General features: G+C 41.7%; 1 protein-coding gene across 5 annotated transcripts in view; it reads right to left on the bottom strand.

The window, feature by feature from the left end:
* The window catches only part of SLC6A6 (solute carrier family 6 member 6), a 70,913-nt gene that overhangs the window by 10,043 nt on the left and 36,301 nt on the right, over positions 1-24,569 (bottom strand). For all 5 annotated transcript variants that reach the window (XM_090021907.1, XM_090021906.1, XM_090021905.1 and 2 more), the window contains 8 exons: positions 21,261-21,393; positions 14,624-14,758; positions 12,573-12,676; positions 12,336-12,460; positions 7,341-7,453; positions 4,039-4,176; positions 1,721-1,823; positions 257-357 (listed from right to left, as the gene is read on the bottom strand). In XM_090021907.1, coding sequence (XP_089878033.1) covers positions 257-357; positions 1,721-1,823; positions 4,039-4,176; positions 7,341-7,453; positions 12,336-12,460; positions 12,573-12,676; positions 14,624-14,758; positions 21,261-21,393 — 952 coding nt within the window. The remainder of the gene's footprint in view (positions 1-256; positions 358-1,720; positions 1,824-4,038; positions 4,177-7,340; positions 7,454-12,335; positions 12,461-12,572; positions 12,677-14,623; positions 14,759-21,260; positions 21,394-24,569) is intronic.

Raw genomic sequence — 24,569 nt, 5'->3', positions numbered from 1 at the left:
ACAAAGAGACCCTGCGCAGGCAAACTTAATTCTGGCATTTCCTAAAGTGTATGCACTTGGCTTCGCAATCTTAATAGATGTAACAATATTTTGGTGCATGATACATAATATTGAATAAGAAAATGGACCATTTATATGTCTCTTGTAAGTTGGGATGTGAACATGGTGAGACTCCATCCACCACTCCCCTCAAAGGAAACCAACATGACAAACAAAACCACGGACAGGCTGTGGAACAGCATGATTCAGTACTCACCACACAAAGAACTGGTGTGATTAAAATCCAGCTCCATTTCATCCAGGGACCAGGTCTATATCCAATCATATCCTCAATGGCATCATAAATATTATCAGCGCCTGAAATATATAGTTAATCCATGAAGAAAAGAACATTTTATCCAGAGCCTGCATATAACAGCTATGCAATATAGTTATAAAACATGACTGAGCAAAGGATATTGCAGTAGGAGATCTGCACCCTCGGGTCTGAGAGAGAAGGCAAAGGGGAAAAAAGTCTGATTTGTTCTGGGTCAGTGGGACTTGATGCGTACAGAAGATTGTATCTAGCTGTGGGTGCCAGACGTACTGGACAAGACTACAGGCTACACAAGACGCTTACTGTGCGTTAGCCTAATAACACTGCGCAGTAGCGTGATGGCTAAAAACTGTGCTGATAGCCTACTGCGCAGTGTTATTAGGCTAATGCGCAGTAAGCGTCATGAAAAAAGCATGCGCTGGCGCTACTGCGCAGTAACTCTAGTTATTGTGCATTTAGTTGGCACTTTATTAAACAGGTACTAAGCTAAATGCATAGTACCTAAGGCAGATTAATGAATGTGTAGATGTGCCCACTATTTACTTTTTCAGGGATGTTAATTTCTAAGGTGAAGAAGAAATGTCACTTTACAGGACTTTGTATAATACACCAGTATTATACAAAAAGGGTGAAATACATGTCTAGAAATCTAAGGCTGGCTTCTAGAAGAGCCTACTTGGCAGCGTTGGAAGGCTAAAGGATATTTCTCCTCCCTCGCCTTCATAAGCTATCCCATACCTATCTAGGTACAGTGGAATGCTAACGTTGGCGAGTCTGCTGAGAGTGGCAGGAGTTGTGTGTGAGAAAGGAAAATACAGCAACTGATACTATCCATCTGAATGTAAATGCGACTGTCATTCCAAATGAAAAATAATAAAACAAAAACTAAAATAAAACCTGATACATGAAGAATTATGGCATCAACCATTCCTAAGCAGCCAATGTAGCAAGTTTGGCCACTGTCAAACTTAGGAAATCAGTATCAATTAAAAATATGGAACTGTAATACATTATCTGTCAACTTTTTACAAGTTTTCTATTTGGAGGGCTTGACCCATGTAGAAGTGAAGGGCTTTGGGAAGCAGGTCTTTGAGAAGCCATCAGAGCTTTTCACTGCCAGCCAAAATTTCAACTCTGGCTTCTTAATTTGAAGATGCAAATGTTTAATTGGGCACCTATCATTTAGCATGTAAAAATACTCATGTCTGCCTGAAAAATGTGGAGGTTGCCTTGAGCCCAGCTCAAATGTGGTGCTCAGGGGTCAGTGTAAATTGACAGTGAAGGCAAAATATCAACACTTCCTAAGAAAAGTCTGGAATCGATAGTTCTGGTTGCTGAATGGTGTCTTACTAGTGCTGATTATTTTCATTATTATTCACGGAAGATTTGTAGTAGGCCACTTACCATAAACCCAGGCTACAGCAATACATTCAAAGAATGCAACCCACAAAAGGCATACACCACTAGCTGCATAGTAGTCAAAGAGTTGAAAAACATACATGCCACCCTATAGACGAGAGAGACAGAGAGAGATAAAAGGTTAGGCTCAGTCATTAAGACAATGTGTGTACTGGACCTGGCTGACTAAAATCAGTTTTTGCTTGGGAGTTCTAACAGATGCTTTATGAAAGGTAAAATTCTACCAAAAAATATTTTTCTGATTGCTTTTTAGTATGTAAAAATGCCACAGAATCATAGACCTATAGGGTTGAGGTGCGGGGGGGGGGGGAGCGGGGATCTCAAGAGGTCATCCAGCCCAGCCCCTGGCTCAGGGCAGGAGCATCCCCAGCTAAACTATCCAAACAAATGTGTGTCTAACCAGCACCGTAACCTTCCTTCTATGCTGCATCTGTAAAAATAAGTACTTAGCACTAATTTCCCCACACACTGTTCGTGTTTATTATAGAAAGAATTATAAACTTGACAGCAATTGAACAAAATTAAGCCACTTAATGTAATCTATTGAGACAGTTTTTCCTTCTTAAAAGTATTTTAGGGTGAGCTTTTATGAAATCATATAATAGAAAGAAATAATTGGTCTTCAACATGAACTACTCTAATATGATGAAAAATGCAAGGCAGGTCACTAGGAGGTGCCTTCATTTATGAATCTAGTAGAAAGATATTTTCTCAGGAGGAAGGTATCTCACTTTTCTCTCATTTTTAAATATTACATAGAACTGTCCAGACTCATTGCTCTGGCAACTGCTTCAAACAGAACGAGCTGAATTTCAATATAGATGTAAATGTTCCTCGCTCTTTATGTTGGTCACATCCAAACCTTTTTGAGTGTTCAAAAGATCACTTATGGATGTTATTGTAATTCCCTCTCCCACCCTCAGATTTTTTAAAAAACTCTGATGTTTTAAATGAGGTACAAACTATTTCTAAAATAAGTGTCCCAATAGTGCTCTTATTCGAACAGGTCTTTATATTAGTTGGTTGGTTTTTAGACTAGTCTAAACCCAGAATACCTTCACTGATTCAAATCTGTGTAACTGATATAAAAATCAAGTTCTCTGGTTGCACTAGATGGAGCTTCAACTAACACGCCATGCCAAATTTGAGTTTAGCAATATTAATCTTTTTACAGAAGGTTCCTGTGGCTTTTTCTAATTTGAAGCCAGACTCTGATATCTCTCCCACACTGAATATAGTACTTTAAGCCTGGACTGAAATCAGTGAGTGTATGAATTCATGGGCCAGAACCTGGTGCTTAGCTAATTCCCACGATGCACTGTCACCACTGCAGTTCAAGTACCACAGTGGCGAAAGTCAGAAACGACTTAACATGAATTGTTTAACTTAATACAAACCTGCCTGCCCATAGATTAGATCAAGAAGTAAAGAACTGCACCAGATTCAGTTACACCTGGATAGCGTGGGGGTGCCCAACCAAACTGCAATTCATGAACAGAAAACTGCACTACATAATGAACTAGTTATGATACAGCAGATAAATTGAGGGGTGTAGTAGGGCTGTGATTAGTATTATACATGAATTTTTGAAGTCTTTAAATATGAACTAAGCTGCAGCGCTCTTTAAAATAATCTTTGGTTTAAGCCAATTTCTAGCAATCTTTACATACTATGAACACTGTAATTCATTTTCAGGCTTTTGTTTTGAAATGACTGTCATTCCCAAAGGCTTTAACTGTTCTGCACATATCTGATTAGGAAGAGGTTATAAACTGGGTTACTCAGGGTGACATTCAGATTTTCTATTTTTTTCCTTTACGGTTTTGCTCTTGCCAGATGACATCAATAAAGGAATGGTTTTGGAAATGCTACGTGCTTATGTTTTTATCTTGTGATAAGGTCCAGATCAGTTTAATCCAGTAGCTCTCTACCACGGGCACACTTTTAAAAGAGAGAAAAATGTTGGGGTCATCCTAGGTAGCCACGAAGAAAGGATGCTTGGTTGTACATCCACATAACTGCTCTTGAACCACAATCTGAGCAACCTTGATCTAGGTGATGAGGAGTTAAAAGACCCAGGGTCTCTTTCCAGATATGTCACTGTCTCTCATTTCTACCTGCTTGTACAGTCCACCTATACAATAATAATATGTACCTTTTAATACATTTTGAAGTTTATGGTAAAAAAGTTATGCAAGAGCTATGGAGTGTTATTTTGTTCAACTTACCTTTCTCAGCTGATTCACAATACAAATATGTACATATATTGCTTTTAAAAGCTCTCCATTATCAATGTTACTTACTTCAGTCACCATAGTTAGTCCCAGAAGATAGCTTAGGAAACACACTATAGCGATGAAGATTTCCCGTCGGTAACCCTTCCTTAGGAAGGATGGGTACAGATCAACTAATGATGTGATCTGTCCTTCAACTTCAACAAACTAGATGGGAAAGAAACACACAGCATGCATTACATTTTCCTGTCACAATTAAACTTCCCATAAAGACACCCTAGCAACACTCTATGGAAATATAATACTTTGCATAATCAAATTGCAATTCATTTCCTTGTAACCTCAAGCTTAAAATGTGTGGGTGGGCTTAACCTCGAACAAGGCTTCAGCATTTATTCCACTTTCCCCATATGAAAATACTCAAGCAGGTTTCTTTATCTATGTACCCAGCAAGGATAAAGGAAATAAATGTGATGACAGGAAAGTACTTATGTGGCTTTCCTACTGTTGCTGTTTCAGATGAATGGGGACTGTAAATTAGGAAAAAAACAAAGCTAAGAGGAAAATATTCCTAAAGCCTAAATCTTCTGACTAGGAAAAGAGTTCTCATTTGTTCTTCTTCTGACGTGCTGGAGAACCGTCTGCACATCACTTAGTTTAAACCCACAGTTAGGGCCTAATTCTCCTTCTGGTCCTGCTGGTGAATATCCAGTCTGTGGAATGAAGGCTTTGGTGTTTGGTATGTAGCCTTGTGACCCGTATCAAGACACAGGTGCCCTTCCCACTCCTTTCCTCACAGACAACACCAAGCTCAGTAGGACTGCCAAAAAAGTAATTAGCAGGGCATTTCCAGGCCTTTGCAGATCACACCTGGCAGATTATAAGTGATATAGGGAGGTTTGAAGGGAGCCAAGTAATTACTACACATCTCAAAGTAGTTAGATAGAGTACACCCAAATGATAATTGTGTGGTAACTCGTGCTTGGTCTTCTTATGTGGTCCTTGGGAATCTGCTTGGTTTCTATAGTTAACCAGTATACAAAAGATGCAGCTGTTCTATCAGGCTCCAGGCTGCCCACTTCCCCTCTGCCACTCAGCCTGACCCACAGTGATGAAAGGCTCTCTGGTTATGCTCACTGTGTCGAATTTTTTGAGCTTAATAAGTACTGGGTGCAGGAAACCAGGGACGAAGCCAAGCTGTACAGGACCTGGGCCCAGCTAATCGCAGCACCATTAAAGTTAGTGGGAGAAATCCCCCTGCCCTCCTTGAGCACTCAATCAGCCCTTGCAATGGTGCAATCCGCTGGTTCCGTTACAGACGCTCTGATGGAATGGAGAGCAAAGTCTGCGCCCAGGGATAAGCGGCTCGTCCCACAGTTAGTATTTCAACATGGAGTGGCCATGCACTTGTAATGCTCTACAGTATATACATTTTCCTGTTCTTTCCATTGTTACGCCTATGGTATCCAATGGCACACTGTAAAGAAATTAAAAAGCATACCCTTCGCCCATCAGGTGGAGTGATTATATAGTGCAACTATACAGCTTTCAGTGGTTAATCTAGAATGCTTTTTTGAACTCCTAGCTTAGTATAAAGCCTTATTTAAAATTGTTTTTCTTTTTAAAAGTAACACTTCCCTTTGGTCTGACTTGATCTTAAGCTGCTCTGCCATTCCACAACCCTGCTTGACTGCACTCCAAAAAGCAGGGGGGGCGGAAATTAAATGCTCCAATTAGTTTTAATCATTCCACACAGTGAGGAGCTTTTTTAAAATTTGTAGACGGTTTTCAATTTGCATAAGCACAGCACTGGGCATTCCAGTCATTTCAGGCTGGAAATGACTGAAAGTCACTCCTTGGATCTCAAAGACTCAGCAGTAGAGAGTGATTTACAACAAATGGCAACACTACACATTTTAAGAGATCAAGTGGGAAACCTCAGGGGGAAAAATCCACTTATAAATCTCTCCTCATAGCAGAGTGGATTTCAGCTCAACAGTCTGCTTTTACCAAGTGGATTTTGATAATTGCAGAGCTACTTTCCTGTGGGAGTAGAAAGTGGTGCCTCTTGCTCAGGAAACTCAGGCAACCACAGCTTTTTCAGTTACGGCGTAATCCTTGGTTACATCTGGAAGAGTCTATCTTAAAAATGACTAACAGAGTCCTTTGTGGTATTTACACTAATGTTCCTCTAAACCAGCATTTCTCAACCTCTGGGTTGCGACCCAGAAGTGGGTTGCAAGAATATATGAAAGGGTCACGAGCAAACTTTAAAAATAGATCAACGGATCAACAAATTTTTAAAAGATGGATTCTCCTTTAAAGGATAAAAACATGGGAAGCTGGATTTTCCCTTGCAGGGTGGCAGTTCCAGGCTGCTTGGAGTCTCCCATGCCCTATCCCCCCCCCACTGCCCCACACGCCCAGCTCCTGCCCCACACACTGGGGGTAGGGGCCGGGGGGTGGAGGGCAGCGGGTCGGGAGTGAGGGGCACTGGGTCAGGACTAGCCATTGATGTACAAAACTGGTTGAGAACCACTGCTGTAAACTAACGGTCCTCTGACCAGCCACAAGAAGCACCCTGTTCTTAGCTTGAGTGATCTGATTCTTCTTTGCTAGATAATTAACAGCCTGTGCTATATAATTAATAAAACTTGAAAGAATCGGCATGTTTCTCTTCACGTAGGAGGGAGCAGCGTGCTTCTTAGAGATGCTGAACTCCCACTGATACCATCCACGTCAGCACCTCTGCCCAACAGGCCATAAAAGGATGGCTGCTTTTCTCTCTGCACGGTTAGAGTTGCCCTGGCTATGTTACTACAGACATATGGCAGCACCTTTGAATTTCCTTGCAACAAGACAACTGCCAAAACCTGCATTTCTATTAACTGTTAGTGACTGCACTGTGTATTGACTTTGGCACTCAGAAATCTTAGCTCCAGTTGATTTCATTGGCACTCAGTGCCATAGAGGAACAGGTCCCTGTTGTCTCTTATTAGTGTGGTGATTATTTTTCCTTCCCCCCCCCCAAAAAGGATAACTTTGCATACCAACCATAAAGGATGGTGTTATAGGAGGGAACGGGCTGTTACTTGGGCCACAGAGTATTGCTTCACCTCTTGGATACCATTAGGTCCTGACAGCAAAACCTTACCCAGCAAGAACACACTGAGCACCGCTGACTCATTCGCTGTCTCTTTGCTCAGAGCAAAACAGCCTCCCATTAAAATGCCTGGCAGTTCTGCAGCATATAAGCAAGCTGGTGTAAGCAGCCTTAGAGATATTCTTTTTAATCCACCCATATTTAATGAGCTTTCTCAGCCAGCACAAAGGAAACAATAAGAAAAACATCTTCTGTCACAGTTACCAACCTGGCTATCCAGTCCAAGCAACAGAAGCATAATAAAAAAAAGGATTGCCCAGAAGGTGGGCAGCGGCATCATGGACACAGCTTTTGGATAGGCGATGAAGGCCAGGCCTGGACCTAGAGGAGAAAGAGAAAATAGGATGGGGGAAAAGGGAATAGACATAGTAAGTAATCAACTCGTTCACAGGGGTAGGCACACTCAAATGCAAGGATGCCTGGTTCCCTTCAGATAAATCCAAACGCAGCTGGAAATACCAGAAGTGAAAGTTTGGCTCTTTTATCTGACAAAGAAGCACGCATGACTACAGCAGAAACCAAAAGCAAACCCAAAAACCATTGCTAACCGACTGCCAGTTTTAACACCTGTCTCAAACATGCCAATCGTGGATCATTTCCTGCGACTGTCAGTCACAAAACGTAACAGTAATAGAGGCAACTGCTCTAATAAAATGGCTGAATCCCATTTCTAGCATGCACAATACCCATGCGGCATTTGTATGCAGGGAACGAAAGAGGATGCTGCCTCTAGGATTCTCTGGGACCTTCAACACTGGAGCCAGCTTGGCCTATCCTTCTGAAAACCAGGACCCAAACACACCAACCTGAGGGTTGGTTTGAGCTCTTGAGCTGTTGTAAACCATCACAGCGTTGAATGCCACAGAACTACTTCTGTTTACATCGGCTATGGACCTGTCGCTTACTGTTTGGAAATAATACTGCTACTAATAATGGAAGAGCTGGGGGGAAAAAACACTTCCAGTTCTTAATGCCAAGCCACTTCACTCATGCTCCCCTATGCCGCTGGTCTTTCCTAGTCCAACCATGACAAATATGTGTCCTGCCAATCAGGAAAAATTGCTGGCCAGACTACACAAGCTGCATACACCAACAAAGATGGGAGTACTGTCTTGGCCTGTCTGCTTTTGAAAACATAGGTTCCTATCTTAAGCTGAAGGAGGCTTTCCATAGCTAACTGATGGAGTATGTTCCTTCTCATCTCTTGGCCAGCCACTAGCAGCTGACATCTCACTCATCCACACAAGAGCATCATTGCATCGCTCTCCCGTGTTTTGCTTCACAGAAGGTCCCATGTGATGCCAGGCAGGTTGCAGGTGGCTGTGAGCCATCACTCATGAGAACTTTTGTAAAGAGTGCATGCTATCTCCAGGCAGGAGACAGGGACACTGGGAACATGAGGCTTGTTGCCATCTTCTAGCTTTCATGAACTGTGGAAATTGTCTGATTTTTTTTGTTCATGTGTTTAAGGCAACCATCTTGCAGGATTGGTGGATGAATTCAAACCATCATTTTTTATCTTTTTAAAATAAGAAACAGACATTTTATAGCTGTTGAAAAACAGGGGTAGAATTCTCTCCGCAAGCCTGCACTGGGAATCTCTATTGATGCTCTTCCTACCTCCCACTTTTCCTTTCCAACAAGGAAGATGGAAAAAGGAGCAAGGAAAAGAATTTAAAGAGAGAGAGAGAAAGAGAGAGAGGAGAGAGGTGATTTTTTTTAATTAAAAGAATTTAAGTCATTGAAATATTCAAATAGAAATAAAAACAAATTAGCCAACAATTGAGTAACTAATTTTATTGCGTTAATTTTTTAAAATGAAACACATCTAAGGTTTTATGTGACAAAAGGCACCAAAAAAAAAAAAAATTAAAAAATAGCCGAGTCTCTAAAATATCCAGGGTTTTGTGTGTCCCTCAATTCCAGGAGACAGTCTTCCCTTGGTAGAAACTGAATACTCAATTACAATTACTACTATATTACATATGTCATCAGGTTGCGCAAATGATGAGACAGATGTAAAGCTGCTACCCTCTCTGAATGCGTGTGTATTATTGCTGAGTGAAAGTGTTTCCGTGTAGTGTTAATTTCCAGTGACAAGCATCCTATGCTCTGAGCTATTTTTAATTTTCCTTTGAAAGCAAATATTGAAATATAAAAAGAAATGTCCATGTGAAATAACACATTTCTAGCATCCATTTGATTTAATGTAAATCATTTAAAAATGTATTTAATTTGGAGCTATGTTCCACTGAATAATTATCTTGATCAACTGCACTACGTTCATGGCTATTGTTAAAAGCTTATTAGAATGGCAGTACAATAATCATAGTCCTTTTGTTGGGCGGGTGCCGACTAAATGCCAAATCACAGCTGGAAAGATACCCAGTGGGCAGACCCAACTGTGGATAGTAGGCAGTTTGCTATAATACAATATGGAGGGCAAGGCTTCTCTGTCAGCTTAATAGGCATTAAGAGTCAGACCTGATTAATCCAAAACAGTTTGCAAATGGCGTTGAAATAAGGAAGGCTTGACATTACTCTATCACTGGGATGTATTTGCAGATGCAGTAAAGCCACACATGCAGACAAATCCAGCACAGTCCCTGTGCTGCACTTGTTCTCCCATTGCATTTCTTTGGCTTTAAGCCATTTCTTAAAATAGCACATTGTTGGAAAAAAATAAAGGAGAAAAATGGACTTTTTTAAAGAAGCAGGATCTTGGGCATCACTTGCAACAAGGGTTTAAATTCAACCCTAGTGTAACTCAGTGAAATCACTGTGTCTCTCCCATTCAAGGATAGGAGTAGCTACCATATATAGAAAGTTACCCATATCCTACCTGGAGAGTATTCACTTCAGGAATATTACACAAGGGATGAATCTGGCAGATGGAGTTGCTATGCAGCAGTGTGATAATGAGGTTTTGCTCCGAAGAACATACCTGGGGCTAACCTTACTCACAAAAGTAGCAACAATGAAGTCAACAGAACCACAAGTGTGAGCAAGCCAAATGTGGGATTTAACTGTCCAGGAGGAAAGAGAATGGAGGAATAATCTCACTGGTCAACGCACAACGTTGCTCATCGAGGGATGCTCCTCACCTCACAGACTGCAACGCTCACTGGTCCTCTCTCATTTTCCTACCCGGAAGAATAGGCCTAGATTTGCATACTGCTAACATAAGGGCAACATTTATTCTGAGGAGGACAATCCAGATCTAATTAAAGTTCTGTGTGCTGGTAATTGGTGTCAGGTAGCCTCACTCGAAAAGTGAAGTCATCTTTTTGGCACAGAACAGGACAGCTGCTGTCATCACATCTTGGAGGAGTGAGAGGGGTAGATTAGCCTTCCTGGCTTATTCAGCCCCTAGCTGCTCTGATTGGAAAGGTAACAAATGTAATAATCAGAAGCAGTTTTGACAGTGGTTATTGTGATATGGATGCATATTCATTAGAAGCTTGCCTCCAACTACAAAATTATGCTGTGTAGTCCAATGAACAGCCATCAGTTATGACTTCTGACCTCTACCGGCTTGGGCTGAAAACTATCAATCAAACCAAAACCCTAAAGGTGTTCACAAGGAAACACGCTCCAAAATAAAGTGCTGATCAAACGCTGAGGTTGTTTCCTCATCTATAAAATGTGGATAACGATGCTGGACGCTACTGGTGAAAAACACTATCTAAGAACTAGCTGTTAGCTGTTTTTTTATTATTGTTCCTGTTGTTGTTATAATTATTGTTGTTGTTTCAGAAATGATGCAGTTTTAAAAATGACAAACACCAGGATAAAGGTGCTGGGTTTAACAGTGGATGTGTGATCTAGAATTTGTGTGATCTAGAATACATTTTAAATGAGACCTGGAGAACTGTTTCTAATGGAAAAAGTCATGTAGGCAAATGTTTGAAAAATTCTTTGAAGTGACCTGTTAATACAGTGACCGCTCTACTTGTTAGGACATATTCCTCAAGATTATTGCCTTAGCTTGTTTCCTTTATGTAAATAAAAATGATCTTTATGGGCTGCACACTGGGCAGCTGATTTCAAGAGCCATGGTAATTTACACCAAGAACCTAGTAAAGAGCAAGCCTCATAATTTTATCATGCGTTTTTATGACTTTTTTGTTTTCTTCTGAAAGATCAAACTCCTGATGAAGCAGTGCGATTACTAGAAAGTCACCTCAGCTGACTTACTTAAAAAGCTTTTAGCCTGGAGGAACATTTGAGAACCTGATCAAAACGAACCCCAGAGGCTCAAAAATCACACAGGAAAGAAAAGGCATGGCAAATGATTGTCATCACCATTATTTACGTTTCATGCCTTTCAAGCTAATCACATGATTTTGAGGGCCTGACTTTTGATTTTGGAGCACATGGGGTTGGAAATCCTGATCTAACCTGGCACATTGGTTTGCCATTACTGTGACAACATACAGGGCATCACAGTTGCCCACATGCTGTAGAGATGAAATGTAGTCTATCTAGCCTCATGTCTAGTCACGGGCTATGCTCAGCTGAACATTACATGGAATATTAATGGACACCGAGGAAGCAATATAACCAATTTCAGAGGGGACTTTTCACAACCCTATCAACCTCACCTTGGAGATCCCTAAAATGCATAGACCTGCAACAACTGGAGTCATGATGGCAGAGATTTTCCAAGGAACCTAAGGGAGTTGGTTATCCAGTTTCCACTGCCTTTGAATGGAATTTGGAAAACTAATTCCCTCTGTTGTTCTGAAAGTCCCAGACATTATTTCTACTACAAGGCTTGCCTGAAGAAGAAATGAAAAATACAGAGCGTATGGCTAGTAGCATTTTTGTCAAAATAAAGGTAGAGCAACAAGAGGAGTGATGTAGCTTTTCAAAACTGACTGACATTTCTGGTTCTAGACGACAACGCGTGCAGTTATTTTAACTCTAATCTAAACTACAGTTTATTAGTACGCTTTGGAGGATTGTGTTTGACTGCTACACTAATCACAGTAAAGTTTAAAGCCATATAATCACCAGGTAGCTATTACTGTTCTACACAAAAGCAAAAATTAATAAGTGAATGTACTTATTTTTCTGATGATTACGGGAAATAGTTTTCTCTTTGTTCTTATTTCTTAGATTTTGGCTGATTTAGTCTGCATCACTTTGCTCACACACTAGGTGGCAGTGCCCACCACCACTGCCACCAATACCATCGTACCTGACTCTGCCACATCAGCAATGTTCACCCCTTGCTCTTGTGCCATGAAGCCCAGGACGGAAAAAATTGCGAAGCCAGACACAAAACTGGTACCACTGTTCAGGCATCCCAGCAGCAAACAGTCCCTAAGTCACACATATGTCATGGAGCAAGTTAATTAAAAAAAAATTAGCCCATTGTCCCTACTTATTTACATCATTTAGCTAAGACACTAAACCCCCTTGGATGGACACTTGCCTATAGCAGTTGTATTTGTACTTGTTGTAGCTTCCCAGGGAAGTCATTGCTCCTAAGCAGATTGCATACGAGAAGAAGATTTGTGTCCCTGCATCTATCCAGACCTAAAGGAAAAAATGGAAGAACTGTTAATATAGGCACTTCCCCATGGCAACCTTCAAAACAGGAAATCGGTCATTTAAAAAATGCATAAAAAAAAGGAGAAAAAAAAATTGCTTCAACTGAGACAGATAATAGGGCACGAGAGGAAGAAAAGAGCATCTCACATGAAAAATGACCATTTTTTAAGGAAAGAAAAATATTAGTAACAGAGCCCACCAGAAAACTGAAAATGTTATCAACAGTGCAAACAGCCCTTCCCAAAAGGCAGCTTATAGTTCTAGTCTTTCTGCTGCTCAAATGATGCTTTCTCCACCATGCAACATAAATCGATCAAGACTTTCCAAAGGGCTAAGATCATGTAGAGGCAACAGTAAAAGTCCTATGTACATGGGCATCCATTTGATGCTCTTCATTTAGGACCTGCCTATAGAGTCACTAAGCTGCAAATGTGATCAATGTGAACAGTTTTTCAAATGATCCCAACCCCATCTTTCAATGCAAGTGCAAAGACTCAAACCACAGAGGTTAAGAAGACGCGAATATAATATGACAAGTTTTTAAAAAATAAAAAATATATATAAGCAATGTTGTTTCTAACCTCAGCATCATCCTAATGACATGGGTACAAAAATGCATACAAAATTCAGTATCATCATAGCAAGAAAATCTCAAGTTTGGATCCATCTCTGTCTGGCTACGTGGAGCCATATACCTCTGCTTGCTACTCCAATCCCAACATGTTTACCGTTTGTTCCCCCCAAGCTCGCCAGCATCATCCACCTACACATGCGCAAGGATCTCTTTGGGAAGAAGGTGAAATCCTATTGATAGGGAGTCCGTGATGACCTACACGTGAAGCCAGCTCTGCTGCCATGGAAGAGGAAGTTACTGAGCTAATCTGAATCCAAATCCTTCCTGTGCTGTCAGTCGTCACCCTGGGCACAAGGCTTAGGGCTAACAAATCACTGTAATTATATGGTACCAGGGAAAGAAATAAATGCATGTCTGAACAGCTGGTGGAAAGAAGGCAAGACTGGAGTGTACTTTCACTCTCTTTCTTTCAATGACACTTTGTCTGCTTAGTTATTTCTGTGGCTCCAGCATTTTAGTGCTTTAAATCAGAGAGTCATTAAAACAGAAACAGCAGAAAAGAAAGCCCCACCTCCCTCATTTCTCAGACCAAGATTCCTCCCCTCATTTGCCTTTCTATTTGGAGAGTTTTGCAGGCTGCATGTGATCACGGTGCGGGGAAGAGCTAGTGGGCAGAACTGCACAGGTTGCCACAGCAGCAGCACGACTAGGAAGATTCCCTTCTTTCTCTAGTCAGAGCCTGTAAAATTCCCATTACTCAGTGCTAAGCAATTGTCTCCCACCTGTTCTCCTGTGTCTTTGCATGAGAAAGTTGTTGGCTTCTACTTGCGTAAGCGTTTTCATTTTTCCATTACTCTATTCCCTTTTCCCTCCACTCGCCTCCTCTCAGGTTGCGGGAGCTGAGTGATACGGATACTCACGGTTGCTCCTTGTTGTTCCATTTCTGAAGCTCAAGTTTGTCTCCCTTCAACACTAAAAACTATCCTCATTTAAAAAAAAAAAAATCTCCCTTACCTTATCCAGAGCCTAACAAGAAAGCTGAGAGTCTATTACTGGATACAGTCTACAGCCTCAGCGTCCTTTGACACAAAAAGATATGCACACACAAACGCACACACACACACACACACACGCATGGAAAGAGGCATTAACATATTTAACAATAAACTTTCTCAACCAGATACATGGGAAAAAAATATAGTTCAGCATGGACGGTTATGGCAGATCTGAACCCAGAAAGATCGTGGGGAGAAAAAAAAGCTACTCCTCTTTTGGCACCACCACCACCCTCCACCACCTGCGTCCCGTCTTGTTTCAGAGTTGTGGAGTCAGCCCAGTCCCAGCTATTCTTATCATACCTGTGGGTCTGCCAATCGTGTGATATCGGGATACAGATAAAACTTGATGCCTTCTGCAGCGCCAGGCAGGGTCACACCACGGATTAACAGCACGAGAAGCATAACAAATGGGAATGTGGCGGTGATGTACACGACCTGCCGAGACAAAGCAACAACGTGTATAATGTTTACCGATTACTTTAGAAGCACAAGATATGCGCTAGTGCTAAATGGTGGATAGGATCCTTTCAACCCAGAACCCAAACTGCAGGCAGTCCTGGGATTCAAATTCAAATCCAACTGATATCCACACAACTGATCAGATTCAGAGTTGTGGTTGGTTTTTCCCCATTTCTAGCTAATGCTATCTCCCACTCTCCTGTTCTCTCAGCTTCCAGTATGTTACTGGGGTTTTTGTTTCCCCAAATCTTGATAAATAAAGGGGCTCTCCTGATCTGTCCTCAAGTGTCTACTTGTATCCAGGCAAGGAGAATACAAAGGACTTCCTTCTGATTCATGCTACCCATCACACCCCTGCTTTTGCCTCTTGCTGCCTGCTTTTTACTACAAGAATAACCTTGCCAATGATGAGTTAAAGCTTTCCCTGCAATATACTTTGTTTTTCTTTTCTGAATCTTCCATCTGAGGATGTGAGTCTGCTCATGTTCTGCCTCCATGCCACACCTACCAGAGGTGCCCACACCTATGCCTTCCTTTCCCATGTACATCTATGCCCATTTCAAGTACTGAATGACACCTAGCAAACTCCACATGCACCTGGTGTGATGCAACTGCTTAGCACTGAAGACTTAATCTGCTGAGGGTAGGAGGTTCACAACGTCAAATGTCAAAGGCTTCTTTACCCAGACTGGCATAGCTCCTCTGAAATAACTCACGTGTTACAATCTACCTATGCCCAAATAAACTCCTCTCCCCCATCCCTTCCCTTTCTGGTGAACACACCGTTCTGAAATAACTGAGTTAATTCCAGAACAGGGTGTCCAAACAGAGAGCTATTTAGAAATTGCAACTGTGGAACAGTTTCTCCAGAATAGTTATGCCACTCACAGGCACACAGGACTCCTGTGTCATTGACTTTAGCCGCCAACTTCTGCAGGAAACCAGATCATATAATTCCTTTCATGAATTCATAGTTTCATAGTTAGTAGGGTCAGAAGGGACCTGAGCAGATCATCAAGTCCAACCCCCTGCCATGGCAGGAAAGAGTACTGGGGTCAAACGACCCCAGCAAGGTGTTCATCCAGCCTTGTCTTAAAGACCCCCAGGGTAGGAGCCTGCACCACTTCTCTTGGAAGTTGGTTCCAGATCCTAGCTGCCCTGACCGTGAAGTAGCGCCTCCTGATGTTTAATCTGAATCTACCCTCTGCCAGTTTGTGACCGTTATTCCTGGTCACTCCTGGCGGTGCTCAGGGAAACAGTGACTCCCCCAGTGCCTGCTGGTCCCCCCTGACTAGTTTATAACAAGCCACTAGATCCCCCCTCAGCCTTCTCTTGTGGAGGCTGAACAGGTTCAGGTCCCGTAGCCTCTCCTCATAGGGCCTCCTCTGCTGCCCCCTGATCATGCGGGTGGCCTCCTCTGGACCCTCTCAATGCTGTCCACATCCCTCCTGAAGTGCAGCGCCCAGAACTGGATGCAGTACTCCAGCTGCGGCCTGACCAGTGCCGCATCGAGCGGGAGGATCACCTCTTTGGACCTGCCTGAGATGCATCTGGGGATGCATGACAAAGTACGGTTGGCCTTCCTGATTGCGTCCCCACACTGCCAGCCCATGTTCATCCTGGCATCAATGACAGCTCCAAGATCCTTTTCTGCCTCTGTACTGACAAGTAGGGAGTTCCCCAGCCTGTATGCTGCTGGTTCTTCCTCCCCAGGTGAAGCACGTTGACTGACCATCAAAAAAATAGCTAGGGCTTTTATGAAGTAATCACAATTTATTCTAATTTCCAACCTAAATTTATACCCATTTGTTAATAGGTGGATCCAGGATTTTTAAAAGAGGGTGCAGGCACAGCAATAAGTGCTGCAGGGTTAGGTGCATCCCTGCTCCCAGCCACTCCTTCCCCATCAGGACGGGCAAATCACACTGTGAAAACAGCAACCAGGGACTTTTATGAGATGCCTGAAGCAGATAAGAATCCCGCCCCCACTTCCCTGCCCTCCCATTCCTCCACTCACCCTCTCTACCTATGTCTCGGGGTCCAGGGTGACCCAGGGCTGTAGGGAGCAGATGCACAGAGAGCACAGACAGCAGCAGCAGGTGGGTTCCCCTGTCCCTGTGCCCAGTCCTGGGCTGCGGGCACATCTGGGGGGGAACCTTGCCCCCTGCTGCTGTCCCTGGCTGAGCTTGGCTGCTTGCACAACCCAGCCATCTCCATACTTGCTCCATTTTTAATTCATCTTATTTTAACATGAGTGGCCAGACCTGTACATACTATTCCAGATGAGATCTCAGCAGGGTCTTGTGCAATGGGATTATAATACTCTCCTATCACTTTTAGAAATACCTCATGAGACTCATCACAGGATAATGCATCACTTTTTTCACAGCTGCATCACACTGATGGCTCATAGGTAACTGCCTCCCCCCACCTTTCTCTTCCTCTGTTATTTCCATACCTGATCTTTGAGGAACTGCAGTAGTGTCCCTGTAATTCTTATATCAACCTCCATCTTCCTCTTAACACATAATTTCCCATGTAGCACATATTCAACAGTTTACTGATACTCAAATAAATGAGAGCTGTGGCATCTCCTTTTTCAGGAAAATCAGCTACTTCATCCAAGTGAGACAGCTGGTTACTCTGACACAATCTATACTTCAGTAAATTCATGTTAATATTATTACCTGCATGTCCTTAATTATTCTTTAATTCAAAATTTGGCTTTGGCTACTCCTGAAGTCAGACTAACAATCTGCCCTGATTGCCCTGATAACTTTCCCCTCACCCTTAAATATAGGTACTGCATTTCTTTTCTTCAGCCAAATAGCAGCAACACTGGCTTGACGGATTTATTAACAGTTCGTACTTCCAGACCTGAAATTTCATGTGCCAATCCCTAAGGAATTACTGGGGCTAGGCAACCCAGTCCCCTTCCAACCCGAATACAGCAATTTCCATAATGTCATTGCCATTTGCCATCTTGCTTTTTTGCCCCATATTGAGCACACTAATCCGTAAAAGAAAACTGAGGAAAAGTATTGATTTGAGGGTGGGGGGCATATCTAAATTATCTTTAACCTCTCCTTGTATTTCCTGTCACAGAAGATCTACCTTTCTCTTTCCTTGCTATCTTTTAATGACTATGGCTGAAGACCTTTTGTTCTTCAATATTTTTTAGGTTCTGAAAGTCTAATTCAGATGGATTTCTGCCCATTTTCACTTTATTCCCAGGCTTCCTGAGCTCTAAGACTTCGCTTTCTCTGCTGATCAGGCTTTTCTCTACTCTTGTAGGCTCTCTGCCCAATTTCCCCTGTGCAGACGAGCTCTAACATTACCCTGTCAGTCAATCTCTGATTTCCAAAATGGGATTTACTCTTTCTTCTTTAAATGCAGTCAGATGTTTCCACCAGGTATTTTTACATGACAGCTCCACTGCTTTGTTTGAAAGATATTTTTGTTTATCAGAATTTGTTTAACCACATCAAAGCTCCTGAGAGGCATCATCTGCTTTTTAAGTGTGTCCTCTGAGGGTAACCAGGAGAAATCAAAGCCAGCATCACCATAATAACTCTCACAGCCAGTCTGATTTCATAAAACTTAGAGGAAACCTTTTCATCTATGTGTTTTTCCCTTTTCCTCTTGGAACATGGCTATATTTTGCACTGACAAGAAAACTAATTTAACTTTAGCCCAGTTTCAGATGAAAGCTTTGGAAAAGGCATTTACTTTTTTTGCTTTGTATGATGCTTTAGTACTGCATGGGATTTCCTACCCTGTAAAGAGAGGCCTACAGTGTAATGCTGAATTCCTGTGAAGGCATACATACCCTGCTTGTAGAGCAGATGTGATTCTCGTGGACCAGGATTTATTTATATATATTATGAAAGGTTTATTAAATATATACACAATCAATCTAAATATATATACAATCTATATATATATATATATATGTATATATATTTGATTGATATATATCTATATCTATCTATCTATCTATCTATAGATCCATAAGAATTGTTGCTGCTCAACAAGCAGGGTATGTATGCCTTCACAGGAATTCGGTAGTACAATGTGGACCTCACTCGAGAGGGCAGGAAATCCCATCCAGTTCTTGGAGGAACATTTAGACTCCACTGTTCTACACAAAATAGACAGAACTCCTATTTTTCATGTTTTTTCTGTTTATTCAATATGGTGCTGCAATTTTTTTTTTAAATGATCTTTTCTCTCTTGTGGGCAATTGAGCAAAAAGGTGTTACTAGCAACAATCTATAAAAGTAAACAATAGACTGATTAAATATATTTGAGTACTGTAGTTCAGTTTAACCTGCTCTAAGGCCAATTAAGACAATAGGAGTCTTTCAATTGTCTTCAGTGGGCTTGGACCACACCCTGAAATTTCAAATAAGACAGAGCAGCAGATTGTAAATCATTATCTTCAAGAGACACACCTAATTTTCAGGAAAAAAAAGAACTTATTGGTTACTTGATTTTTCTTTAATATTTCCCTTTTTGGTCTTTTTAAATTAAAGAAGTTCAGGGTTAACTTACAGGAACAGCAGAGGAATATAAGAGGAAGTAGGAAAGATCCTGCACTCTCTTCTACCCCGAAGGTGTATGGCAGTTTGGAAGTCAAAAGGAACACTGGCATTTTATCCATCATGGCTGAAAAAATGTACTTGCCAGGGAGATGTTCAGCTACTGAGTTCTGTCCTGAAAAATCTATGTAAGTTCCTGGTAAAGCCCAGAGGTTTCTCAGTTCAGTGCAAATCCTCAAGTCACTAGGTGTGTCTACACATGCATTTACTATGCAGTAACTTACTGCGCAGTAATGCACAGTAAGCAGTTTTTAGACTAGCATTCACACAGGTAGGCATTACAGTGCTGTAACACTGTGTGTGTACCGACTTGAGGGTAAAGTTACTCCCAAGTCAGTCAACACAAACAGGGTTACTGTGCAGTAAAGCATCTATATGTGCCTTACTGCACAGTAACTACGTGTAGACATGCAACTGTACTCCACAGTAATTTTCAGGGCACATGTAGACATGCCCACTGAGTCCCTTTCACCTACTTAAGTGTTGCAGATGCCCTTACTCATTCTACTGTGTTCGTTCATCACAGGCAAGGGTTTGTCTTTTTTTATATATTAAGAAACTTGGTTAATCCTTTCGTACTACCTTAACTTGTAAATCAAACAGATACTGTGATCACGAAATGTACTGAGGAAATGCACATTTCCATTCTGCTTCTGCTGGAGAGATTACTGTGTTCTCTTTCATTTTGGCACTTGCCAAGACAACTCAATAGGTCATGGCAATTGATGAGAATAGGGAATACAAACACCTTCTGTCAGCACAGACTTATAGGTGTGAAAGCTGTTCTTTGAGGCTAAAACTGGCAGGACTCCAGAAGAATAATGCACCAGCTTTACTTTAGTGATGAGGCTCCATCACAAAGGGAGACAGAAATGGTGGTTCAAAATTACTATGAGTTTAAAGAAGCAATAAATGCTATCCATCGTGGTTATAAGCAACCAGGTGGGAATTCCTGCACTTTGTTTCTTGTATGTAGCATATGGTTAAGGTACCACATCATTATTACCATTTGGGAAGGTGTCATCTTGGAAAGTGAACAGATGCAGGTGCGGGCAAGAAGAGCAAAAGGAGATTCTTACTCTACAAAAAATGGATGCATGCATAGCTGCAGATTCTGAGTACATTCAATCACTGTGACCTTGAGCAGGTACCCAAAATACTGACATTGATACAGTTTTTGTTGACCAGGACGTCTCACATTTCACTGAGATCCTTGCTAAGAAAAAAGTACCGCTAAAATAGCAAGACCTTGAAGTTAGGCTTCTATTAAGCTCCTAAGCAAGTGGATAGATTTTTTTTTAAAGTGCTTAGCATACAGTAATTTCTATTTACTTAAATGCATCTCTATATGTGAGTCCACCGATTTCAACAGTATTTCACCAAGACTACATTTGGATTTTATGGGGGGCATGCATGAAAAGCACAGGGGTTTAGAATTATGATTTTGGTAGGACACGCTGCCCGTGAGGTCTAAGGTACCCCTACCACTATGTGTAGCAGTGTTTGGCATCCATTTAGAAGGGTGTTTAAGATGCATTTATCTGATTCTTAATGCCATATTTTACATAGTCACTTGGCACAGAGGCAACCAAAGTATGGAACTAGCCACTACTTTCCAATGCTGGTCAGATCTATAGCTTCTTCAATTTTTGCAGGGGAGTGATGCCATTAGTTATTTATGCAGGAGAAACCTGAGGAAGAATGCCTTGCATGTGAAAGATTGTCAAATTTTATCCAAACTACATAGTTCATCCAATAAAAGCTATCACCCTAAGAAATCCTTGCCCTTCACATTATTTAAGAAATAGCTGCCTAGTAATCATTACGCTGCCAATAATTTAGGGTAATTATTACATAGGAGGACACAGGGCACTTACTTTCCCGGTCGACTTGACTCCTTTCCAAATGCAGAAGAAGCATATCACCCAAACAAGAAGGAGACACAGTGCTAGATCCCACTTGACGACACCGACTTCCTCAATTCCTGAGGACAAGCTCAGTACGTTGCGCCTTAATGCACACAAAGAAAACAATGAAGACAAAGACAAGAAACCAGTTAGTCACCATTCTTTTCATGCTCTTTGAAAGTACAGGCGTCTCACTTACTACAGTGGCTGGACTGATTGCACTGTAATGTCCCAATCTTATGAATACTCATTTACTGCACTGAAGTCAGCAGTGCTCATATAAATAAAGCTGTACAGAATTTTGCCCTAGCTGTTGCCTGGCCAATGTGCAATACAATACAGCGTCTTGACCTGGGATCTTCCTGAAAGCTAATGATCATATAAACAAGTCACAAATGTGAAGGTTATGTACTAGAATTGCTGTCCATGGAGATGGGAGCCAGCAGCTCTATTAAAAAAGCCTTGAAGTCACTGGGTACTTAACTGTCTATATCACCTTCAGTGTCTGACACAGACTCATTGAAAAAGGCCACGCTATACTATTTTTTTCTTACTGTGGCTATCCTTGTGAGGATCAGAAACACCAGGGTGAGAAATGAATGCCTTAAGACGTGTGATTTGCAGCGCAGAGCCTGGCTTTGTTACAGTTTCTGTTGCCCTTGCCATTTATCTTGGCTCACGTGCACAAAAACATTTGTGATGCTTGCCAAGGGAGGTCAAAGTCATCACAAGTAAGACCTTGTTTTGCTAACCCAAGGATAGTTGGTAAAGTTTACTTGGTTATTCAGGTTAAAAAACAAACACAGAAGTCTACTCTAGTGTGGATGTGAAGGAGGTAAGAACACAGCCATCAAAATAACAAGTTCACAGGAATATTTTCTTTTGCATTTCTTTCGGCAGTTTCCACAGGTAGGTGAAAATATTTAACTGCAGTTTATTTCCTTCTCTTGTTTTCCCCTTCAATGTACACACTCAAAGGGTATGCTGTTAATATTTTCTAAACTGACTGGAAACGGTCACACCTGATATTTACCCTGCTCATTGTCTACACAAAAGACCAAGTCCCCTTCTACCTATTTACCTAGGCAGAGCTCCTGTCAAAACAGGCAGACTAAACTGTACTCACTCAGGCAAAACTTTCCCTATAGTCACAGAGAGTTTTGACCGAGTTTGAATGGTAGGAAGTTACTCAAGGTCTAAGATAAACTGACTTGCTGCATGAAAGACTGCTCCTGAGTTTTTGTCTTCACCCAACGACGAGGGTCAGAAGCCATCCTCTCCCGACTGGGCTGAAGGGCAAAGAACGTGCTAGTGCACAGGGGGAGGCTTCACTGCCAACAAACTATTTGCAAAACTTGGAGTGTGCACAACAGGAAGCCCTATGTTTTCTTTTTATCCTGCGCGTCCAATAATATTTTTTTTTTCAAAAGGAAATAAAAATAAAGTCATGGACCAAAAAGTGAAACCGCTGGGTACATCTACACGAGACGTTTACCGTGCAGATGACTGATTAGCTGTGCAGTAAACGTCACGCGTCTGCATGTACGCCCCTTCTAGGCTGAAGGAAACTAATAAACTCTGCAGCAGGGTAGTACTTGGAAATACAAGTCCTATCCTGCTGCAGAGTTTTTTTACTCCACAGAAGCACACGTGTACATGCTTCCCTGACTAAGGCAGTGAAGTTGCTCTTTATTTAGTAGCAGTGAAGGGCTCTATATGATATATTTTTTTAGTTGTCTTTCTCCCTTGCTGTCCTGGTTCATCCTGCTCTACCAAGGCAGAATGCCTCAAACAGCCAGTTGAGTACTCATCACTGTTACTGTTAAATTATGTTATGCTGTAAACCAAAAGCCACATGTCTGCAGCAGAAGCCCCTCCGTCTGCATCTGTAACACGCCTGACATTCCAGGCGAGGGAGGAGTAAGTGCTGTACTGATCCTTAGTTCGGTGATCAGGACAAATCTCCATTTTTCTTTCCCCTAAGCCTGCTTGCACCTGAAACTCAGGACAACTTAGCTCATTGAACTAATTTAATCACATTCCTGCATGATTTATTCTCACTGTAGTTGATACGTGCATTCAGTGGGGTACCACCGATATCAAATACTATGAGATAGCAAATACAACAAATTGGGAATTTGCTTCTGTGATAAACAAGCACTCTTGGACCTTATTAATAGAGCCAATATGGAGTAGTAAAGCAGATCATGTAACTGGCATAACAGAGGTTGTAACTGGCTCCAGAATGTAAATAAAAATAAAACGAGGGCAGTTATGCAATCCTTGACGGGTGTCCCAGGTCAATTAATCATGTGAAAGCAGACAGGATCTTTCATAGCAAAAGAGATGAAGTGCTGCTTAATGTAACACTAATAGGCAATAGTAACCGATGCTGCAGTTGGCTGTACAAGAAACTTACCAAAGGGAGTATTATGGAGCAAGCCGTTTTCTAAAACTTATGTTTGGCAGACAAAACTAAGTTGGATTGTGTTTAGTTTTGGGGTTTCTTTCCACCGGCTCATGTGCCAGAGCATGTGACAGGTTCTCTTACATTTAGATGAACAAGGTCTGCTGATTACCCAACATTCATAAACACTGGGTCAGCGTCAGACAGTCAGACGTCTTTTATCCTGCCACTTTGTCTTCCAGCAACTACATAATGTTATCCTTTAAAATAAAATCTTAAGAAATAAGCTGTAAAACATGTGACTCTCAAAGGCAACTCCCCTCAGACAGAGCCAGATCTGCTTAAGTCCTTTTACTGCTGCTTAGTCAAGCATGTGATTTGCACAGAGCACTCATTTGAGTGAATGAAAATGCCCAGCTGTGCTGCATAGTCATTAGGACTGGGAAAGACACATGTCATTCAGCCTGGAGTGGTTAATGTACCCATAAGACTGATTATCTCTGTGCCATGTCAGCTTTATCAGGCAGTGCTGATGAGCCACTTCCATTTGCCATATTATAAAGGGCATTTAGTTTTAGAAACAAAGAACTCAATTAAATTGGTATTAACTGCGGTGCCACTAAACAGTATGGCTTCCTTCAAACACAGGACCGAGTCTAGTCTTGGAGCACCACAGACTTTCTGTTTGACTATAACTGCTTGACAACTGCGAGGCAAACATGAATGTGGCTCAGACCAGAAGTTTCCTAGCCAGATGCTTGCTAAGGTCAAGGGCCTGATTTTCAAAATAACATCTTGTAGGCCCAAGATGCAGGTGCACACAGAGTCAGGACCCCGGGAGGCTTTCAGACACATTCAGGACAGCTCTAGTC

The sequence above is a fragment of the Crocodylus siamensis genome, chromosome 11, assembly GCF_052110815.1.
Source record: "Crocodylus siamensis isolate JL-2025a chromosome 11, ASM5211081v1, whole genome shotgun sequence".
NCBI lineage: Eukaryota > Metazoa > Chordata > Crocodylia > Crocodylidae > Crocodylus > Crocodylus siamensis.
This window is presented reverse-complemented; position numbering and strand designations above follow the sequence as displayed.